This window comes from Dipodomys spectabilis, unplaced genomic scaffold (assembly GCF_019054845.1).
Source record: "Dipodomys spectabilis isolate Male_0828 unplaced genomic scaffold, ASM1905484v1 ptg000085l, whole genome shotgun sequence".
Classification (NCBI taxonomy): Eukaryota; Metazoa; Chordata; class Mammalia; order Rodentia; family Heteromyidae; genus Dipodomys; species Dipodomys spectabilis.
The window spans coordinates 5,949,504-5,964,511 of NW_024870762.1; the positions used below are offsets into that span (position 1 = coordinate 5,949,504).

A 15,008-nucleotide genomic window follows, 5' to 3' on the forward strand; every position below is an offset into this window, starting at 1 on the left:
GGCCGACGCCCAGGGCCCGGGGTAGGCCAGCTGGGCGATGGGGGGCGGGGGGGAGCGGGAAGCAGGGGGTGAGATCGGGACACTTAGATTCGCTGGTGCCACAGGGCAGAAAGCCGGTGAGGGACCCTGGGGGAGGAGGACAGCAGAGTGCTGGGGGGTACCGCCAGAAGTGGGGGTACCGCCAGAAGTGGGGGTGGGGAGGTCCTCGGCGCTAGACTCCCGCGCGGCGTGGAGCAGATCGAGGCCCCGCCCCACCGTGGCTCCGCCCCTCATCGGGCCCCGCCCCGCAGAGGCCCCGCCCCCGGCCCCTCCGTCCGGCGCCCCCTTCCCGCTCCCCATTGTCCTTAGACAAAGCGATCGCCGCCCCCGACCGGCCCCTCAGTCCGTGTCTCGGGCCTCCACCTCATCTCCCCCTTTTCCCCCTCCCCTCCCCTCCCTCTCCTCCCCTCCCCACGACTCCGGATCTCCTCCTCTCTCCCCTTCGCTCTCTCCTCCTCTTCCTCCCTCCGGACGCCGGGTTCCTCTGCACACCCTCCCCGGGACCCGAGGCGTGTGAGTTGACTGAGCGGCTCAGACCTGGGGGGGAGGTCGTCTCCTCGCTTCCGCCCCCCTCTCCTGTCCCTGGCCCAGACCTTGGGCTTGTCTATTCTTTGTGCAGAGATTGTCCGGTCCGTCTGAGCGGGGTGGGCATGGCCGGCTCTGTCAAGCTTCCTTAGGAGCCAGGTCTAGACGGGGAGGGCGCGGAAGCCCGTCTTGGGGACATCTGGGTCGGGAGGTGCGTCGGGTAGGGGGGACAGGACTGACGGGGGGGGGGGTGGAGGTGGACACCGGGGTCCTGGGAACGCGCTGGCAGCACCGCCACCGGCTTCCCACAGTCCCGGGGGAGGGTATTTCCCCGGGCCCGCCTTTGGGGGGCGGGGGGCCTCGGGGGCGGGGCCGAGCGGCGCTGGGGAGCCCGCCTGGACCTTTGCGGCCCGCGCCGAGACGCGCCGGGCTGCTCCGGAGACGCTCCCCTTCCCGCCGCTCCCCGGTTTCCCCTTCTCCCCCTGACCCCTTCACGCCCCTCCTCTCCTCCCCGGCATCCCCGCGGTGGCTTTTTCCCTGCCCCGTCCTTCCCACTCTCATCCCTGAGTCCCGCCTCGCCTGAACACGGTCTTCTCTCTACCCTGGCCTTTCCCTCCCTGCCTGCTTCCTCACTCCAGCTCTTCTCGCTCCTGCCCACAGCCTTGGAACTTTCAAACCCACTCACACATACCACTCAATCTGGCTCCTGCTCTGCCCTGAATCTCCACTTTTCCTCTCGCATCACTCCCCTCCCCCTCCCCCGACAGGGTTCACAGCCCTTTTTCATTTCCCTCTTTCTGTCCTCTCTCATCTCCCCGTTTCCTCTGTCTTTATCCTCAACTCCACTGATCTCTCTGCCCCCCTTCTCCCTATCACTTCCTTACACCCCCCTTGAGTCTCACTCCCTGAGCCTCTCTGAACCCTCTCTCTCTGTTCTCTGTCCCCAGTACCCCCTACCTTCACACCTAGTTGACCATGACCACCATCCCAGATTGGAAGCTACAGCTGTTAGCCCGGCGCCGGCAGGAGGAGGCAGTGGTTCGTGGCCGAGAAAAGGCAGAGCGGGACCGCCTGTCCCAGATGCCAGCCTGGAAGCGGGGACTCCTGGAGCGCCGCAGGGCTAAGCTTGGTTTGTCGCCTGGGGAGCCTAGCCCTGTACCTGGAACTGCGGAGGCTGGACCTCCAGACCCAGATGAGTCTGCTGTTCTTCTGGAGGCCATTGGACCAGTGCACCAGAACCGATTCATCCGGCAAGAACGTCAGCAGCAACAGCAACGGAATGAAGAGCTGCTGGCTGAGAGAAAGACTGGGCCTCTGGAGGCTCGAGAATGGAGATCTAGCCCTGGGGATTCAAGAGATCAGAGCCCCAAAGGAAGAGAGTCAAGGGAAGAGAAGCTAAGTCTAAAGGAGGCCAGAGAGAAGAGGCTGGGCATAGGGGGAGCCCAAGAGTCAAGCCCTAGACCTTTGGAGAATCGAGACTGGAGGCCAGGAGAGATGGGAGACCGGAACTCAAGATTGTCAGAAAGTCAGAAATGGAGGCTAAGCCCTGGAGAAACCCCAGAGCAGAGTCTAAGACTAGCAGAGCCTAGAGATCAAAGTCCCAAGAGAAAAGAGACCACAGAAAATAGACTGAGCCCAGGGGAATCTGGTAACACCAAGTTGGCCTTGACTGAGGCCCATCAATGGAGGCCTGACTCCAGAGAGTCTCAGGAACAGAACTCAGTACAACTGGAATCCTCCGAGTGGAGGCTGAGCTTAAAGGAAGAAAGAAAAGGCTGTTTGGAGGAATGTGGGAGAAAAGAAGAGAGGCCAAGTCCAGAGATGGCCCCAGAAGAGACTACAGGGCTGTCAGGGACCTTCACTCAAGAGACTCAAGACATCTCCAGGGGAGTGGAGACCACAGAACAGAGGCCCAGCCCTGTGGAGGACGGTGAGAGGGGATCTAGGACAACAGAAGGGCGGAAATGGACGCTGAACTCAGGGAAGGCTCGAGAATGGACACCCAGGGACATAGAGATTCAGCCTCAGAAACCAGTGACTCCAGAGTCTGCAGACAAGCTTCTGGGGCCTCCTGGTATGGAAGCTGGAGAAAGGGAGGCTAAAAAGGAGGAGGCTGGGACTCAGAGCAGGCCTCTGAGAACCCAGCAGAACCAATGCCCTGTAGAACCCTCCGCCCTCCCAGAAGAGGATGCTGGGACTGGAGGCTCTAGGCAACAGGAAGAGGAAGCAGCAGAACTCCTCCAGCCCCCACCACCAGCCCCTTTCTCTCCCCCACCCCCAGCCCCAACTACCCCCCAGCCCTCTGGGGATCCCCTCATGAGTCGACTGTTCTATGGAGTGAAGGCAGGGCCAGGGGTAGGGGCCCCCCGCCGCAGTGGACACACCTTCACAGTCAACCCCCGGAGGTCTGTGCCCCCTGCAAGCCCAGCCACCCCAGCCCCAGCTGATGCTGCAGCCCCCGGAGCTGGGAAAAAGCGGTACCCGACTGCTGAAGAGATCTTGGTTCTTGGGGGTTATCTCCGTCTCAGCCGCAGCTGCCTTGTCAAGGGGTCCCCTGAAAGACATCATAAACAGGTAGGGTTGCTGCCAAGCCTGACTTCTTACAAACCCACTTTCCAGTGGTCTGGACTCCAGTCTTGACTGATATTTATACCCCTGTATTCTGGTCTTCTTCTATTCTTTCTGGTTAATTCTGTGCCACCTCCCTTCCTCCCTCAGCACACACACCCTTCTAGTTGCCCTCCTTTGCCATTCATGTTGGAGCCCCAAGGATCCTGCCCAGCAATCAAGTTGCTTGTGTCTGGGTGTGTGATTTTCTGGGTGTGCCCAGGCTGCTGTTGCCTCTCTCTTCCCTCAGGCTCTAAGTCCTCCCTTCCTTTCTTTTCTTTCCTTTGAGTCTGTGATCACCCTGAATCCATCTGACGGTGATTTGGAGACAGCCTTAGAGCCCTGAGCATGGGTCATGGGGTGGGATCACAGCTTTGGAGAGGAGAGTATGTGGAAGCAGGAAAAAAGAAAGGGAGAAGTTGGGGTTCTGGGGAGAGAAAAGACAGGAAGCAGCTTGGTCTTACAGCACCAAGGAAGGAGAAGGGGGGGGCTGGGGCAGAGGAGAGAGGGGACATCCCAGAATAAAGGAAAGAGAGAGGTAGAACAACACTGGCCAAAGAGCAGAGAGAAGGCTTTTGAACCCCAAGCCTGCCCCATGGGAGAGGCTCACACAGAGGCCATTTGAAGTGGGTGACCTCGGGGTTGCACACCCCCAGCTGGGCCACTGCTACAGACAGTACTTCCTTCTCTCTGGGGACAAGAAAAGCCTTCTCCTCTTCCAAAATATCCCCACCCCCAGCCTCCCTGTCCTTCCTCCTTGGGTTTCCCCCTCCCCTCTCTAGAACTGGCTCAGTCCTTGGTTTTCCCCTCTGTTCCAGTTACTTGGGGACTTTTCCTCCCCTGGGGGTAGAAAAAAGACAGAAGTACATTTGGAGGCGCCTGACCTGAAAGCCAGGATTGGCCTGGTCCACTAGACGGGGTGGGGTTGAGGCTAGAAGGAGGTCAGAGGTTAGACTTGAACCAGGATGTGAAGGGAAATGGGAGCAGCCAGACTAGCTTTCCCCTCCACCCCCGACCCCAGCCCTGGCCCAATTCCTTCCTAACACACACAACCACCAGTCTCTTACCCCCAGCCCTGGGAAACCTTGAAGACCAAAGATCAGAGTTAAACTTGAGCGTGTGATTTGATTCCCTCAATTCTTCCTGGAGGATCCATCCCTAGCCTCCTAACTTGGGAATCTATCCCAGACTTCTAACAGCCATCAGCATGTTCCCCTGAGGGCTGGGCAGGGAAGGACCGGAAATTCTCACAGGCTGAGGTGTTAAGAAAAGTCATTTCCTACTGAGGTTGGTCTGTACTTTGGGGAGGAGGCTTGCCCTCTTGGGCAGTGAACAAAGGAGGTGTGAAGCTTTGGGGCAAAAGCTCTAGGACTATCTTCCGGGAGTCAGGAGCCCAGGACTGAGCAGGACCTGTGATGGTGACCATACCTAAGTCAGAGACTAGAGGGGCCGGAAGCAGATCTTCCAAACAGGAAGCCTGGGGTGGGGGCCGGAAGGCTGATGGGGCTCTGTGGGGGACGCTAGGCCATGGGCCTGCCAGAACTGAGCTCAGGATGTGGTGAGAGAATAAGGAAGCAGCCACTCTGGGGTTGGGGGTAGGGACAGGGCCCAGGCAACACAGAGTTCCCCAGATCCAGCCACCTCCCTCTCTGCCCTTCTCAGGCCTTTCCCTATCTCAGCGCCCTGCTGGGAAGGGACTAGTGTGCCTTGTCCTAGTGCTGTCTCTTAATGATAGGTGGACCCCTCTCCCCTGTGCCTCACTTTCCCTAAATAACTCTTTCAAAGGAGCTATTTAAGGCTGCTCCCATCAAACTTATCCCTACTATCTAGTGAGAAACCCCAGCCCTGCCACAGAGCCATGAGATGGGCTGTGCCCTTCCCTCGAGGCCCCTCTGGCTTAGAGATTTGTCCCTCCCTCTTGGGCCCCCTTGTGCCCTTATATAGCTGATGGGAGAGGAGCGGGTGAGTCACCTCCCTCCTCAGTCCCATCCCCCACGCGAGCTGTGCATTCCTGAAAGCCCAGTCAGGAGATGGAGGGGGGCGGTGAGGAAAGAGGCAAGTGGCAAATGGTAGGGGGGGGACACCAACTGAGCAAATAAAGTGAATCCATTCCAGAATGATCGGATCCTCAACTACAGACAGCGCTTGGGATCCCAAAGGGGGATATTGAAAAAAGAAAACAGAAGTGAGTCCCCAGAAATGTGGGTAAATCTACCAGTAACAGACAAGAAAGTTTCCTTTGGAGAAGTTGGGGTGTTAAGCAGACTGCTTGCTGTCACTTGATTCTATCTCCATGTCCATAGACGTGGACTGGGGGGAGTGAACTGTGTACATTCTGGGCTATCTCCCAACTCTCTCCCCAGGCTTGATACTCTGTTGAGACATCATCTGATGTCTGGACCAAACTCTTACTTTATCCACTGTAGCTCCTTCCAATTTCCTGTCAACAGCAGACATAAGAGTAGTGAGTACTGTCAGCTCTGTGCGCATGACTCCATATCCCTAGGCTCAATCAGTTGCACATCCAAGAACAAGCATGCCTGTTGTGACAAGTAGGGACTTTGTTGTTGTCATTATTCTCTAAGCAGTACACTATAACATAGCATTTACATTGTATCAGGTATTATAAGCAATGAGAGTCTATGGAGGTACATTGGGCCACCAGTGGCTCATGCCTATAATCCTAGCTACTGAGGAAACTGAGATCTGACTCAGAATCACTGTTCAAAGCCAGCTCAAACGGAAAAGTTCATGACTTTGTGTGTGTGTGGGGGGGGGGGGTGTCCTGGGGCTTGAACCTCAGGGCCTGGGTGCTGTTCCTGAGCCTCTGTGCTCAAGGCTAGCACTCTACCACTTGAGCCACAGCGCCACTTCCTGCTTTTTTTGAATAGTTTATTAGAGATAAGAGTCTCATGAACTTTTCCGGACTGACTTTGAACGGGAACCTCATATCTCAGCCTCCTGAGTAGCTAGGATTACAAGTGTGAGCCACTGGCACCTGGTCCATGAGACTTATTTCTAGTCAACCAGCAAAACTCCAGAAGCAGAAGTATGGCTCAAGTGGTAGAGTGTCAGCCTGAAGGGGGAAAAAGCCAAGTGAAAGTGAGATGCTCTGAGTTTAAGGTCCAGCACCAGCACACACACACACACACATACACCCCACACACATACACACATACGTAAGCACTTGAAGACAAAAGCTTTTGGTATCCACAGAGGTTCCAGAATCAATCCCCAAAAAGTAACAAGGAACTGTATATCCTATAGAAAGTTAGAAAAGAGTAAGTAATTTAGAGGCTTGGTTAGTGGGAAGTGTGAATTGGGCAATTTCTGAATAGGGTGACTGGGAGGGGATAGCAATAAGGATATCTGAGAGAAATATCACAGGCAGAGGGAACAGTCAGGGTAATAGCCCTGAGGTGGAAGTGCACCTCTAGGCTGGCAGGCACTGTGACCTGGTATGGCCAGAACTGGTAAAGACTCAGAGAGAGCAGCTAGAGTGGCATAGAAGTGCCCTTTAGGCTTTAGCCAGGCTCTGGCTTTTGCTCCAAGAGAAATGAAGAGCCACTGTAAGATTCAGAGTGTAGGGGTTACACATCCACTCCCTGCTTTTTGTATTTTTGGTTTTTTTGGGTCCGGTCATGGGGCCTGAACTCTGGGCCTGGGCACTGTCCCTCAGCTCTTCAGCTCAAGGGTAGTGCTCTACCACTTGAGCCACAGCACCACTTCCAGCTTTTTTTCTTTTTGCTTATGTGGTGCTGAGGAATTGAACCCAGGGCCTTGAGCATGCAAGGCAAGCGCTCTACCACTGAGCCACCTTCCCAGCCCCCCAGTCCCTGCTTTACAAGGGGACTGAGGTGTAATATCCCAGACAGACCCCAGCAACCACTGGGCAACCATAGTCCTCACACCCTAGCCCCGAAGTCTTCCTCACCAGATGCCCAGTAGATCCTCTGGACTTTTCCAAATAGTTCACAGGTAATCCTCGCATTTGTCTATCACTAATCCCAGAGTTAATCCTGCTGTGTCCTTCCCCCTGAGAGTTTTCAGAGGGCAGAGGGGAGGGATAGAAGGGGTAGAAGGCATTGGGAACAGCTGGGCTCCCCTGCTCTTAGAACAGCCTTTTTAGGCAGGAGTTTTTTGGGGTTTTTTTGCCGGTCATGGGGCTTGAACTCTGGGTCTGGGCGCTGTCCCTCAGCTCTTCAGCTCAAGGCTAGCGTTCTACCACTGGAGCCACAGCGCCACTTCCGGCTTTTCCTGTGTATGTGGTGCTGAGGAATCGAACCCAGTGCCTCATGCTTGCAAGGCATGCACTCTACCGCTGAGCTACCTTCCCAGCCCCTAGGCAGGAGTTTTTGCGCATGCACCCCCTCTCATCTCTTGCCTGTCTCTGCCCCTCTGTGCTGCCAACCTTTCCACCTAGGCCCTAGTTTTTCCTTTCCACCTGTCACCTCTCTTAGTTGTATCTCTCAGGTGCTCATTTTCAGCCTTGTGTATTAGGAGAAAGTCTCTAGGTTCCTCTGGGCCTTTGGGGGTTGTCTCCCATTCCTTCCCAGCCCTAAACCTCTTTGCTTTGGGCCTAGCCAGTTAGGAGCGAGAGATAGGGCTGGAGGGAGGGGAGCTGTAGGAGCTGGGGGTTTCCCTGGGGAGAACAAAAGGGCAAAGGGACTTGTTTATACTTTTTGCCTAAGACCCTTGTACCAGCCAGCTCTTTCCTGGCTTGGTCAGCACAGATCTCACCTTCTCCAGATGCCTACTTCATTGCTGCCAGAGTACCCAAAAGCCTAATTCTGATTTGTATATTTTAATTTTCTACACCTTTGCCTGTCATACTCTGAAGGCAAAGACCCTTGGTCTCAGATTACTTACTCAGCCCCTAGTCCCTAGTGAGGACATTGGGCCCAAAGTCTGTTTTTTATTTGTTTTCTTTTGTTTCTTTGTTTTTAGCCAGAGTTTGAATTCAGAGCCTTAAACTCTCTCTGGGCTTGCTTCATCTGAGATAGCACTCTACCACTTGAGCCACACCTCTAGCCCAGCTTTTTTTTTGTCCGTTGTGGAGTTTGAACTCTGGACCTGGGCGCTGTCCCTCAGCTCTTCAGCTCAAGGCTAGTGCTCTACCACTTGAGCACCATTTCCGGCTTTTTTCTGCTTATGTGGTGCTGAGGAATTGAACCCAGGGCCTCATGCATGGGAGGCAAGCACTCTCCCACTGAGCCACCTTCCCAGCCCAAGTCTCAGCTTCTTGAGTAGCTATGATTACAGTAATGAACCAACTATTTTCTTTTTTTTTTGGTTGGTCATGGGGCTTGAACTCTGAGCCTGAACGCTGTCCTTCAGCTCCAGGCGAGTGCTCTACCACAACACTACTTCCTGTTTTCTGAGTGGTTAACTGAAGATTAGAGACTCATGGACTTTCCTGCCCTCCGCCTCCTGAGTAGCTAGGATTACAGGTGTGAGCCACCAGCCCCGGGCCCTTTTATTTCTAAGATACTTTTATTAGCATATATGAGTTACAAAAGGTTGTTTCATGGTGACATTTCTATACATATATACTATGTATCCCATCAACACCTCATCTCTCTTCCTTACCCCCCCCCCCCCATGCTTCTTGAAACAGTTTTAACAGATTTATTGTACTCTTTCTTTCTTTCATTCTTTCTTTCTTTCGTCAGTCACGGGGCTTGAACTTGGGGCCTGGGTGCAGTCCCTGAGCTCTTCAGCTCAAGGCAAGCTCTCTAACACTTGAGCCATAGTGCTACTTTCAGTTTTCTGGTGGTTTATTGGAGATAAGAATCTCATAGACTTTCCTGTCCAGGCTGGCTTTGAACCCTGATCTTCAGATCTCAGCCTCCTGAGTAGCTAGGATTATAGGCATGAGCCACCAGCGCCCGGCTTATATTTTTATACATACATATAAAGCACTTAGACAACGTTTACCCTCAATCACCCTCTCCACTCTCCTCCACTCCCTCCTGCTGAGTATCTATTTCACCCTCAAACAAAGCCTGTTTTACTTTTTTTTTCTTTCTCTTTTTTTGTGCTGGTATAAAGGCTTTAACTCCGGGCCTGGGTATTTTCCTTTAGCTTTTTCGTATATGGTTTATTTAGCATTCTACCACTTGAGCCACAACTCCACTTCCAGCTTTTTGCTGGTTAATTGGAGATAAGAATCTCATAGCCTTTCCTGCCTGGTCTGGCTTTAAACCAGATCTCGGCCTCCTAAGTAAGATTATGGACATGAGCCACTAGTACCTTGCTATACACACACACACACACACACACACACACACACACACACACACTTTTTTGGGGGGGAGGGGGGTCAGTTGTGGGGCTTGAACTCTAGGCCTGGACACTGTCCCTGAGCTCTTCAGCTCAAGGCTAGCACTCTACCACTTGAGCCACAGCATCACTTCTGGTTTTCTGGTGGTTAATTGGAGATAAGAGTCTCATGAACTTTCCTGCCCTGGCTGGCTTTGAACAGTAATCCCCAGATCTCAACCTCCTGAGTTGCTAGGATTACAGGTGTGAGCAAAGCCAGACTCCCGGCTTTGCTTGGCTTTTTTGCTCAAGGCTGGTGCTCTACCACTTGTGCCACACCTCCACTTTCTCCTTATGCCATTTTCATACATAGATGCAATGTATTTCAATAATACCCAGCTTCTACCATTTTCTTTTACTCTTCCCCTTCTGATCATCCCCAACCCAATCCTATAATTAGAATCTAGTTTTTCATATACATATATGCATGTGCATATACATATATACCTATGTATATGTTATAAAAGTCTGGATTATATAAACGAGCAAAAACATGATGATTTTGCCTTTTGAGCTTGGCTTATCTAACTCAACATGATTTCTAGCTCCATAGTTGCCTTCAAGTGATGCAATATCTTTTTTTGTTGTTGTTGGTTATGGGGCCTGAACTCTGGGCCTGGGAGCTGTCTGTTAGCTTTTCAGCTCAAGGCTATCACTCTACCATTGGAGTTACAATGCCACTTCTGGCTTTTTCTGCTTATGTGGTGCTGAGGAATTGAACCCAGGGCCTCATGCATGCAAGGCAAGCACTCTACCATTGAGCCACCTTCCCAGCCCCACAATATCTATTTTTTTTTTTTTTGTTGGTCGTGGGGCTTGAACTCTGGGCCTGGGCGCTGTCCCTCAGCTCTTCAGCTCAAGGCGAGCGCTCTACCACTTGAGCTACAGCGCCACTTCCAATATCTATTTTCTTTAAAAATATATATATATTATTATCTTTAAGTAGTTGTACAAAAAAGTTCCCATTCTACAAAACAATATATGAACACAAGGTGTCTGACAACGTTTTCTTGATTTATAGACTGTGTATGTATCATATTTTCTTTATCCATTTATCAGTTATTGGGCACTTCAGCTGATTCCGTTATCTGGCTATTGTGAACAAGGTCATTGGAGTTTTTTTTGAGCGTGTGATTGAAGAGGGAAAATAGGATTGGAGAACTCGGGGGCCTGGGCACTGTCCCTGAGCTCTTCAGCTCAAGGCAGGCGCTCTACTACTTGAGCCACAGCACCACTTCTGGTGTTCTTGTGGTTAATTGGAGATAAGAGTCTCAGAGAAGTCGGGAACTGATGGCTCACGCCTGTAATTCTAGCAACTCAGGAGGCTGAGATCTAAGGATCGAAGTTCAAAGCCAGCCCAGGCAGCAAAGTCTGTGAGACTCTTATTGCCAATGAAAACCATCAGAAAACTGGAAGTGGCGCTGTGGCTCAGATGGTAGAGGCTCGCCTTGAGCTAAAGAGCTCTGGGATAGCGCCCAGGCCCAGTGTTCAAGACTCACGACAAAGAGTCTCATGGACTTTCCTGCCTAGGCTGGCTTTGAACTGTGATCCTCAGATCTCAGCCTCCTAAGTAGCTAGGATTACAGGCAGGAGCCACCAGCGTCCAGCGGATTGGAGAATCTTACTGGAAGGAAAGCTGAACAGAACAGAGAGGGGAAGTCAGCAGGGTGCCTAAATCCATCTCTAACTCCCCACTCCTACCTGTTCCCTCTTCCCCTCCCACAGCTCAAGATCTCCTTCAGTGAGACAGCTTTGGAGACCACGTACCAATACCCCTCAGAGAGTTCGGTACTGGAGGAGCTGGGCCCAGAGCCTGAGCCCCCCAGTTCCTCCAGCCCCCCAGAGGCCCAGCCTGACGATGAAGAGGATGAGGAGGAACTGCTGCTGCTGCAGCGGGAGCTCCAGGGCGGGCTGCGCACCAAGGCCCTAATCGTGGGTAAGTGGGGAAATGCTGACTCGAGGGCGCCCCCTGGTGTTGTAGGCACGGTGGTCCGGAAGGATTAAAGGTGTGTGTTGGCACTGTCAATGGTGTTTGACCTCACACCTCAGCTGCTCCTTTAACAGATGGGGAAACTGAGGTTCTGGGAAATTAAATACACATCAGATTGCAAAACCATGGCTCTTTCCTGGTGCTTCATGTTTATCATTGTGATTAAAAATATAAGAGTTGGATCAGGCAGGCTTGACTTTAAATTTTAGTTTGTATCTTGTGTGTAAGCACAGAGAACCAATTTGGTCTGAATTTGTCATTTATGAAGTGAGTTTAATAATAACTCTCCTCAGGGTTGGAGAGGTAGCTCATTGATAGATTGTTTGCTTGAGACCTGTGTTCAATACCCAGCAACACAATAATGATGATGATGATGATGATAAATACCTTTTGCAGCTTGGGAGAATTGTGAAGCACATAGGATCCTAGTTAGATATTGTATTACCCAGCCTGTCCCAGGATTACTGTGAGGTTACAGTTATAAGAATGCCTAGCCATAGCCAGGTGCTGGTTGCTCACCCCTGTAGTCCTAGCTACTCAAGAGGCTGAGATCTCAGGATTGGGGCTCAAAGTCAGGCAGACAGGAATGCCCTTGAGATTCTTTTTTTTTGGGGGGGGGGTCCGGTCGTGGTGCCTGAACTCTGGGCCTGGGCGCTGTCCCTCAGCTCTTCAGCTCAAGGTTACCGCTCTACCACTTGAGCCACAGCACAACTTCCAGCATTTTTCTTTCTGCTTATGTGGTGCTGAGGAATTGAACCCAGGGCCTCAGGCATGCAAGGCAAGCGCTCTACCACTGAGCTACCTTCCCAGCCCCTATCCTTGAGATTCTTTTTTTTTTTTTTGGGGGGGGGGTCCGGTCATGGGGCCTGAACTGTGGGCCTGGGCACTGTCCCTGAGCTCTTCAGCTCAAGGCTAGCACTCTACCACTTGAGCCATAGCACCACTTCCGGCTTTTTTCTTTTTGCTTATGTGGTGCTGGGGAATCGAACCCAGGGCCTCAGGCATGCAAGGCAAGCACTCTACCACTGAGCCACCTTCCCAGCCCTCCTTGAGATTCTTATCTCCAAGTAACCACCAGAAAAGGAGAAGTGGTGCTGTGGCTCAAGTGGTAGAGCGCTAGCCTTGAGCTGAAGAGCTCAGGGACAGCGCCACAACCGACCAAAAAAAAAAAAGGCCTAACCAGGTGCTGGTGGCTCATGCCTATAATCTTAGCTACTTAGGAGCCTGAGATCTGAGGATTGCAGTTCAAAGCCAGCCAAAGCAAGAACTGTTATCTCCAGTTAACAGCAAAAAATCAAAAGTGGAGTTGTGGCTCAAGTGGTAGAGTGCTAGTCTTGAGCATGCACCCAAGACTTGGAAGATGGCATAGCACTTCCTGTGTGCCACCTGCCTTTTAATTCTGGCAGTAGGAAGAAGGCGGCTCTCATTCATTCTCCTGATTACTTCCTCTCTTGCAGATGAGTCCTGCCGGCGGTGACCCATCCTCCAACCATGGGGACATACCTCACTCCTTTCCCCCAACTGAGGATCCTGGAGCCCAGACAATTCAGAGCAGACAGACCCTAAAAATGAGCCTGGCAAGAAAAAGGCAGCCAACATCTTCCAGCTTGCTATTCCCATTCCATTTCTGGAAGCAGAGCCAATTGTTCAATTTCCAACTTACCCCAAGGTCCCTGGTGGGGTCAGACAGGCTGGAATATCCCTAGGAGGTCCAAGAGTGTGCACCAAGAACTCAGTTGGGGTGGAGATGGGGGGCACTCCTCCCCAAACCGTTGTTTGACTCCATGCTATTCACTGGGGACCCCCAGGATTTACATACTCATCACTCTGGAAGGCCTAAATCTTACTGCAGTTACAATTACATCTCCCTATCCTCACCACCCGTCCCTAGATCATGGCCCTTTGTTTACAGATCCTGCCTCTTGACCACAGCCTGGTTTACAATCCCACCAACTCCCAGCCCCACCTGCTAAAGTCCCAGGTTTCCAAGCCATGCCTACTTGTCATCCATGTGGGATCCTCTCCCTTCTCCCTTCCATTTGTCTCTGGGAGTCACATGTGGCTTCCTCCACCTTTGTTCAGTATTATGGTGTCTCAGTTATCCCCAAGAGGGAAGGCTGGGAATGCTAACTTTGTATCCCCATGGGTTATTTAATTCTCTTCTTAATGGTTGTGTGGAAGGACTAAGAAGGCACCTCACTGCCCCCCCCCCCCCCCCCCCCCCCCCCCGCCACTCCATTGTTCTTCTTGCCTGTTGTTTTTTAACTTTCCATAATAAATTGGAGCTTGTTCCACCTCTCCTGCTGCTTCTTCTTTAGAAATAACTGCGGGTGAGGGAAGACTGATGGTTGAGGGGAGGAAAATGAGAGAGGAAAAGCCAGGAACTCAGGGCCTGGGCACTGTCCCCGAGCTTCTTTTGCTCAAGGCTAGCACGCTACTACTTGAGCCACAGCGCCACTTCTGGCTTTTTCTGTGTATGTGGTACTGACGAATCAAAACCAGGGCTTCATGAATGTTAGGCAAGCACTCTACCACTAAGCCATTTTCCCAACCCCATGGAGTTCAGTTTTGTTTGTTTGTTTGTTTTTGGTCAGTCATGGGCCTGAACTTGGCCTGGGTGCTGTCCCTCAGCTCTTCAGCTCAAGACTAGTGCTCTACCACTTGAGCCACAGTTCCATTTCCGGCCTTTTCTGCTTATGTGGTGCTGAGGAATCGGACCCAGGGCCTCATGCATGCAAAGCAAGCACTCTACCACTAAGCCATCTTCCTAGCCCTGGAGTTCAGTTTTAATTTATAGAAAAGGCTGTGGGAAACCAGGCACTGGTGGCTCACACTAGTAATCATGGCTACTCAGGAGGCTGAGCTCTGAAGAACACAGTTCAAAGCCAGCCCACGCAGGAAAAGCCATGAGGCTCTTACCTCCAATTAACCACCAGAAAACCAGAAGCGGAGATATGGAACAAAGTAGTAAAATGCTGGCCTTGGGTGAAAAATCTCAGGGACAGTGCCCAGACCCTGAGTGCAAGGACCACAACTGACACACATACACAAAGGTTCTGAGAAGCTATACATAGGTTTCATGAAGGATGGCAAAGGTCTGAGGAAGGTCAGTTGCAGTGCACACTAGTCTGGAAATGCAGTGTCTAAGGATAGACTTGGTTGAGTTCCCTGCAGAATCTCTATACCTGCCAACTAATAGACAAAATTATTTCTAGAATGAATGAATAGGTGAAAAAAGCTAAACAGAAACAGAGATCAGCCTGGTGCCAGAGGCTCATGCCTACAATCCTACTACTCAGGAGGCTAAACTCTGAGGATAGAGGTTCGAAGCCAGCCCAGGCAGAAAAGTCCCCATGAGACTCTTTTTTTTGGTGGGGGGGGGGGGGGGGTTGGTCGTGGGACCTGAACTCAACTCTGGGCCTGGGCGCTGTCCCTCAGCTCTTCAGCTCAAGGCTAGCGCTCTACCACTTGAGCCACAGCACCACTTCCGGCTTTTTTCTTTTTTGCTTATGTGGTGCTAAGGAAT

General features: G+C 52.1%; 1 protein-coding gene across 2 annotated transcripts; it reads left to right on the plus strand.

Annotated features, from left to right (window-relative positions):
- The first annotated feature begins 462 nt into the window (after positions 1-462).
- Ppp1r18 (protein phosphatase 1 regulatory subunit 18) lies at positions 463-13,782 on the plus strand. Of its 2 annotated transcripts, none has more exons than XM_042684050.1 (4): positions 463-552; positions 1,512-3,138; positions 11,218-11,428; positions 12,940-13,782. In XM_042684050.1, the coding sequence occupies exons 2-4, from the start codon at positions 1,540-1,542 to the stop codon at positions 12,957-12,959; spliced, it is 1,830 nt and encodes a 609-aa protein (XP_042539984.1). In that variant the 5' UTR covers positions 463-552; positions 1,512-1,539; the 3' UTR covers positions 12,960-13,782. The 2 variants fall into 2 exon arrangements, with proteins under 2 accessions (XP_042539984.1, XP_042539985.1); XM_042684051.1 differs by lacking the exon at positions 463-552 and adding an exon at positions 568-775.
- The last annotated feature ends 1,226 nt before the right edge of the window (positions 13,783-15,008 follow it).

Bases quoted from the DNA above. Each gene is read 5' to 3' on its own strand.
- Ppp1r18 (XM_042684050.1), top strand. From the start codon at position 1,540: ATGACCACCATCCCAGATTGGAAGCTACAGCTGTTAGCCCGGCGCCGG. The intron at 3,139-11,217 runs GTAGGGTTGCTG...CCCCTCCCACAG, and splicing joins CTGAAAGACATCATAAACAG to CTCAAGATCTCCTTCAGTGA. The intron at 11,429-12,939 runs GTAAGTGGGGAA...CCTCTCTTGCAG, and splicing joins CACCAAGGCCCTAATCGTGG to ATGAGTCCTGCCGGCGGTGA.